Source organism: Cibotium barometz, chromosome 22 (genome assembly GCF_041138505.1).
Source record: "Cibotium barometz isolate CiBa-2024 chromosome 22, ASM4113850v1, whole genome shotgun sequence".
Lineage (NCBI taxonomy): Eukaryota > Viridiplantae > Streptophyta > Polypodiopsida > Cyatheales > Cibotiaceae > Cibotium > Cibotium barometz.
Window position 1 is genome coordinate 12696695 of NC_141067.1, and position 7673 is coordinate 12704367.

The window sequence follows — 7673 nt, forward strand, 5'->3', positions numbered from 1 at the left end:
ATGTGTGTATGTTTGCCATAATGAATAAATAGTCTGCTATGCATTGATTCTTTTGGCATAAAATAATAGACACAGGCAGGACATTCTTTAAGACACATTGGCACATGCTTGTAGAAAAAACACTCAAGGTTCCCAAAGCTCCCAATTGCTAAATTCCCATATTTTGGAGATTTTATCAGCTGCCCATTCCAATGGAGTTTGTTTGGTTGATTCATACGTGTCCTAAAGGAGCAGTGCTCATTCATGCACTGGAAGGTTCCCCCGCAGAAGCTCTTCCTAAGAACAAAAGTTTTATTGGCCCTAGTTTGCGTTTGTGGCTTTGTCCAAATGTTGCCCTCGTATTTTTGCTCCATCCCTTCCATACCTTTCCCACCTTCAAGCTCATATGTACTGAACTCTGGGTACACCTTGGGAAGCTCTTTTACCTTGCCTTTGTAATCACAATCATGGATTAAAGTGTGCAAGACATCAGTAGGAGGTAACATGCGGATTATTTGAAAGCAAGAGACTGCAGTATCAAACTGAACATCTTCCTCTTCCAAATGTTGAAAGCACTTTTCCATAGGAGAGACCTCTATCTCCTCTTGCAATGATCCATGTGCTTGGACATTGATTTCTTCTATCTCTTCAGTGTCCAAGTCACTGTAAAGCACAATGCTCTCTAATTCAATGCGCAATGCAAAACAGAAAATGTCAAAGTCAAAGTTAATGCCACTTACATTGGAGTACTCTTTCGAGAACCGGGAGGAAATATAGTTGAGGGGCCTTGTTCTGGGGTCTCAAAATAATTCTCTGATTTGGCAATATATACAGAGGACAATGAATGCTCCAAGATAAAATATGCCTCGTCTCCAATCCCTGCATACAAGTGTAAAGGACAAATGGGCTCATACTCTCCTCCAATTTCAAGTAAGGCCTCCACATTTATCCCACCAATAGTTCCAAGCTTCCCTCGGATCATGTTGATTGACACAAGACATTTGCCATTCAAGAAGGGGACTCGGATGCATGCACCCATTGTAGAATGGAGGAAAACACGAGCCTCCCTGCATAATGCAATCACAACAACAATTAAGGAATTTACATTGAATATTAGCCAAAAATATTTTAATATTAGATGTTCTTGCTCTAATCAATAGCATATACTAGCCATAATACAATTTTACCAGGCTCATTTTAAGACTATGGGTAGAAGCAAATAAAAATATTTATTGCAAAAATAGTCATAATGAAGGGTATCAAAAAGAGTACATGTATATATGTATATATGTTTGTGTGTACACGTGTGTGTATGTATACACACACACGCACACACACACACACATATTTGCTTTGTGTTAGTTCTTGCGCTTTTTCATAATCTCCTGTTAGATTTCAAAAACTCTACCAGTTGGATGCCATACCATAACTGTGCTATAGATTTAAATAAATCGAAAAAATATTGACCAAACCCTTAAATTTTAGTGTTGAAATTCATTAGTGTTAGGATAAAAAAATTTGTCCAGTGCCTAACTTAGGGTTTTTAGTAGTCGGCTACTTCTTATGAAGCAATTACTTAACGCTTTTAGTCGTCCTCCACACAGAAGCATCTTCCCTCAAACACACACGCAGAGAAGCGATCATGAAGCATCATACGTCTCCCCAGCAAAGAAACGCTGATCTCATGCGCAGGGCCCTCTCCCCACTCCAATCTTTCTCCCCAACAAAGAGACACAGAAAGGTATCATCATCCATGAATTTGTGCTATTTTGCCTGAATGAATTTGTGCGCTCAGCGCACAAAATAATAGGATGTTTTGCTGCCGCCACACTCCACACACAGTAGTATGAGATGTGCGGCGTTACTTCTTGCTATTTTTCTTGAATGAATTTGTGCGCTCAGCGCACAAAATAATAGGATGTTTTGCTGCTGCCACACTCCACACACAGTATGAGATGTGCGGCGTTACCTCTTGCTATTTTTCTTGAATTAATTTGTGCGCTCAGCGCACAAAATAATAGGATGTTTTGCTGCCGAGCATTGACAAAATCATCACGATTTTGAGTTCGTTTCAAGCTTCGGGGGCGCTGCCCCCGAACTCCCCCGCCGGCCCCCCTTGGATCCCCCCGGCGGCAGAAATTTGGAGAGAGTAGTGTAAGAACATGCTATCTATATGGTGCTGTCTCAAACACATTGCATAGACTGTCTCTCTTACTACTGTCTATATTATGCAGACTTTGTGTATACAAGAAGCTCAAAAAACTCACATTTGATGTCTTCTTGGTTGAGAAACGGCTCACACAGTCGAGAGAGGAGACCAGCAAACATGTGCATCTAAAGAACAATAGCACAAAAAGAAAAAAGTTTGTCCTTAAAAAAGTGTTGGATTGCGAAATATCACTTCTAAAGTTTATTAGTACTCAATATTGAATGCCTTCAGATTTGGGCTACCGAATCTTTACATATTTTCCAATAAACTTGAATGCCTTGAATTGATCACCTGAAAAGGGCTCCGTAAATATTTTCCAATGGAGATTTTTTTAAAATATTCAATACGGCTTTGAATGCCTTGGAATTTGGGCCAAAGCACTCCATATGATAATCTCAAAGATATTCTGTTCGTTATAATGAGTTGGCCGTTTTGTTGGATAGTGAATGTGCCACCTTTGTTTGATGATTGTGTTGCAGTACTGAATTTAATCTCTTTAGTGAATGTGCCACCTTTTCTTTAAGTTTGTGTCGTATTACTGAATTTGTTGTTAAAATAATCAATTAATTATACAATACGAGTACAATACTATTTGAAGATTTGTTCTTGTATTTTTGCATGGCTATCTGGTTTTCAAATGAGTTCGAGTCATTTCACTAGAGCATCTTGCTTGAAAGGTTCTTGTTGTGCAAAAATGGATGAGTTACCTCTTGCTAAGCGGAAAAAGAGTGTGCAGGTTGGCCCAGGTGAGAGCTCATCGAGACACACAAGGAGGCAAGCTGATTTTTCTAGCACTTTGGAGCAAGCCGCCTCCTCAAACCCTACTACTACAGAGCATGCGGTACATATCATAGATGACACTAACCTGGAGGTGGATATGGATAGGCAGCATCTACATAGTGATGAAAGAAATGAGGAGGATGGACAAAATGTAGTGGGGGAAATTGAGGAAAATAAAGGTGATCAAAATGAGGGTGAGAATACTCAAGGTGGTGATAATGAGGATGAAGGTGAGAATACTGAGGATACTGGGAGAGAGATAGAGGGGGAAGAGTACACACATCCACTAGAGGATCAAGAAGAAACAGTTGTCACAACCCAAACTGAAGGAAGCAAGCAGAAAAAAAATAAGGTTGATATTTTTGGGAAGATTCTAGAGACATCTACTCCACAAGCCTTTTTAGATAGGATAGGAGTCAAATTTAGGTCTCCACCTCCACGTGTTCCTCTCTGTAGGATGATCCAGACGGAGGCAATCCGAAAGGTTTCTCCCTCAACAGATAAATCTCTTACTCGAAGCTTCAAAAAACTAGGTGGGTACATTGAGAGCATGGGAGCTTTCACAGTATCAATTATGGACTTGGAAGGGGAGGAGACACCATTGACACAAGAGAGGGAGGAATCTTGGGATGAGCATTGGAGGACTGTGAATCAACAATTTGAGGAAACTCTTGCACTTGACCCCGAGTGGGGTCCGTACTTGAGCCGAAAAATGGTGCATATTCTTGATGGTAATAATCGACACAATGCTTGGATGGACTGCATTTCTACAGGTGAGTTCTCATTGGGATGTTATAGTTTCTTATGCTTCTTTGTCCTTCCTAATTTTGTGTTTTATTACAGGGTTTCAAGGGGATTTGTCCATGCATTGTTGTGTTCTCTGTAAATTTTATGTGTTCGAGCGGAGGGATGTGGGTGAGCTTTTGTTTTCATTGTCCAGGTTGAACAAGTAAGTTAATTTGTTATCAGAGTCTCCTTCTATGTCAAGTAAGTTGTTTGTACTCAAGAATATTAACATATTTCTTCTTTGTTTTGTAGGACGCATGATTATGCATTTGTGCCAACCACATTTGGTGATCGTCTATTTCAACTAAGAAGATTGGGAGAGTCCGACCTAACAACTCTCATGGCACATTTGGACAATGAGGACAAGCTATGGGTTGAGAGAGAGATGCAGAGTGCATCTGCCAGAGGAAGGCCTAGTTGGCTTCATTTGCCAATCCAGATTATGACTTGGCTCTTGTTCAAGGATGAGATGGAGCAAAAAATTGATGAGGCATCAAATGGACCACTTGCCGAGTCTGCTAGGGAGAATGTGACTCGAAAGGTAGAAGTTCTCTACAGAGGAAAAACATCAAAATATGCAAGGATTGCTGATCCCTCCAACGGTGAGGCCTTTTGGTGTGCAGTGCTCTCCCTCCCATGGCACGCGTCAAGCAATCATGTGGCCACAGAGGAAAAGCTCAATATGATAGGTTCTGCTTGCATCAGAGACACAGATAAGGCTCACATTGTCAAGCTATTGGACAACTCTCAGGCTGCAGTGCGATCACTTGAGGGTATGCCAAATGATAAGACAAAGGTTAGGGAATGGCTGCACATGTACTCCTACTGGCTTCAGATCACGGAGCTGGGTTTGAGAATCCAAAATGATATTAAAAATGCCGATCGAGTCAGGTTGCCAGGTGAGAGCCGATTCACCTCTTTTGTTGTTCTATGCAGAAGAAAGTACTTCAAAAGGGCTTTCAAAGTGCACGAAGGAGGCATAAAATTTAGCCATGATATTGACCATCAACCAGGCCTACAAAGTGCTGCACGGCGAGTCGTTTATAGGTTTTCCTCCAACATAACCCAGATATTCCTTGTTAAAAAACATGCATGCTTCTTTCTGTGTGTTGTTTTATCATTTGTGCTTTGGCTTGCAGATGGTTGCTTTCTGAAATTGAGGAGCACCAATTGGATATTTTACCCCCTCTCGCTAGTGTGTGGCTTTGTGTTGACAATCAATCTTATATGTATGCCGATTTGAAGCTTGGAAGAGTAAGTGATTGAATTTGTCATTTTGAATCCATGATTGAGAAACATGTTCATATTGAGGGTGAGTTGTGTTTACCCATGTTTGTCATTGAACAGGCCATGTCAAGCATAGAGTCTCGTTTCTGCCCGTGGTGGTTGGACCTTGAAAGAAACCATGTGCCTGAGGAGGAGCTTGATCTGTATCGCCAACATAAGTCTATATTGGAGCTTCGTAGCCAGCAAATTGATCATAATGAGGCCACATCCACATCACATGCAACATCGATTGCATCGGCTTCTTTTCGTAAGTCATTGCCAGTGAATTTAGGGAGGGAAATAGTGAATCGTGCATTGGAGGTGAATCGAGCAATGGAAGCAAATAGGGAGCAGAGTCAACAACAGACATCCAATAGTAGTGCAGGCGGGATACAACCAACTGACATCATAACCAAGACATTGCAAGCTCCAGGTATGTGAGCTTCCTACCTCATCTCTATCGTGATCCGATTGTTTTGACTTGAGACTATGTGTGTTAAATGTCAAAAACCTGTCTATAGGAACCATTTATGCCTTCAATGTCAGTATTGAGGACCTTGCAGCTACTTTTGTGAACATGGAGGATGCATCCTCATTGGGAAAGCAAGTGCTTGATGCCATGAATGTTATTTGCACAGTAGGGAATGTCAAAAGTAGAGGGTCCGATTACTGTGTGGAGTTGATATTTGCAGACTTCCCCTCAAATATCATCATTGGAGGTTGTGTTGCAAACAAGGTTCCATATTGGAATAAGATTGGGGATGGCATGTATGACTCTACTTTTAAAGTTGTTGATTCTTGTCTCTCGGATCGAGGCTTCTTTACATGCCTTTACACTATGGAAGAAGGAGTGACCATTGAGCAGGTTGCACAGAGCGTTGGGTTTGGCATTTATCATAGACAGGTTGTGAGGTGTACTCCACCTATTGGGAAGAACCACCTATTGGGAAGAAGATGGGGCAAATGATTACTACCCAGGTATTGGTGTTGTTCTCTTTGGGGCTGTCATTTGTGCAAATCTTCTTTGTCCCATTTAAGGTGAAAATGCATGAACAACCAATGTGTCTTTGCTTGTAGGTCACTTGTCTAATATTGGCTGTTTTTGTTCGCTCAACATCTCCTGCTACAAGCTTTGTGATGCATGGGGATCAACTAAGGGATTTGGCACTAGGTGATGATCTTGATGTAGGGCAAGATCTTATCTTTGACATGTATGTATGCATTCAAATCAAGATAGAATTTAAAATGATTTTCGGTGATCTTTATGGCATATGGTTAATGGTTTGTGTGCGTTTTCAAGAGTGCCATCGGAGGATCTGGTGAAGAGAAAGGGTAGACCATGGCGGGGCGGTTGTCAGAGAGGTCAGCGGCTTAGCAAATACATCGTCTCCGTCTTCAGTCGTCCTAGGGACACGATTTTGGATTTGTTTGCTGGCACTGGAACTCTTGGGCTAGTGGCAGCATTTATGGATCGCAATGTCATAATGTTAGACAAGGATGAGCGGATCTATGACCACCTGTTAGAACCATACTCAGCAAAGGTATGCATGTTGAAAAGATAAATATGTTAGTAGAGAATAATTTTGTATTGATAAAGCTTATTTTCTTTTCTTTGTGTCTCTTGCAGTTATGAGGATCACATGTCTACATCAGAATGCCATTAGAGATAGTCTTTTTTTAATTGAGACAATCATTTTTTTGGGACTATTGGAAGTAATGTTTTGATGGATGTTATGCTTCTGAATGTTTTTTACAATAGCATGTAGCTGATTGTTGGACAATTTTTATTTGGATTATAAAAATTTTAAATCCTATGGTTATGGTTTCTAAAGAGTATTATATTGTTGTGTCAGTGGTATGGCTATTAAAATTGGTGTGCATCTTAATGGCTTGATTTCTATGCTCTCTGGTCGCTGTGGTTTCCATGTGGTTGCAAACAATAGTTTGTTTCTATTAGTAGCTCAATGACCAATTCAACGTCTTTTTAGCGAGCCAAGTAGTATGAGTTTTGTAGTGATTTTTTATATCCGCACCATTCATTTGAAAATGCTTTATTTGCAATAGTCATTTTTAAACTTTTTTAGTCTTCTTTGTTCTGTTCATTATAGAGTTGCACTATGGTTTCACTCTTCTCTTTAACATTACATGCTCACTTAACATCATACCATGCCCCTACTTGCTCACTTTCACAAGGACTTTATTTCTACTCACTGCTCTGTGCTAACTGCTCTTGGCTCGCTAAATAGACGCACCCGTAGTAATCCTGGAGGTGGGGGCAAATGTCTCCTCAAAGTCAATGCCTTGTTGTTGGGCATACCCTTTTGCAACAAGACGAGCTTTGTATCGATCTATGCTGCCATTAGATTTCCTTTTTAATTTGTAGACCCACCGTGTTCCAATGGCATGCTTGCCAGGGGGGAGATCTACTAATTCCCATGTTTCATTTTTGGCAATAGATTTTAACTCAGCTTTCATTGCATCCATCCACTCTTTGCTGTCAAAAGCATCTTTATGGCACAAAGGCTCTTCATTGCAAGCTGTAGCAAGGAGTGCATACTCAAGAAAATGACCAAGCTGTCTATTCCCTGATCTGGTCCGGGCAGCAAGGGGCTGATTTTGTTTGCTGTCCCTGATTGTGTCCAGAAGCCATCTG

General features: G+C 40.8%; 1 protein-coding gene across 1 annotated transcript; it reads left to right on the forward strand.

Moving 5' to 3' along the window:
- Positions 1–3269: 3269 nt before the first annotated feature.
- On the forward strand, positions 3270–7396 carry LOC147626296 (uncharacterized). Its single transcript, XM_086816777.1, has 6 exons — positions 3270–3741; positions 3812–3917; positions 4007–4801; positions 5317–5453; positions 5542–5788; positions 7267–7396. The coding sequence occupies exons 1-6, from the start codon at positions 3426–3428 to the stop codon at positions 7394–7396; spliced, it is 1731 nt and encodes a 576-aa protein (XP_086672903.1). The 5' UTR covers positions 3270–3425.
- Positions 7397–7673: the final 277 nt, after the last annotated feature.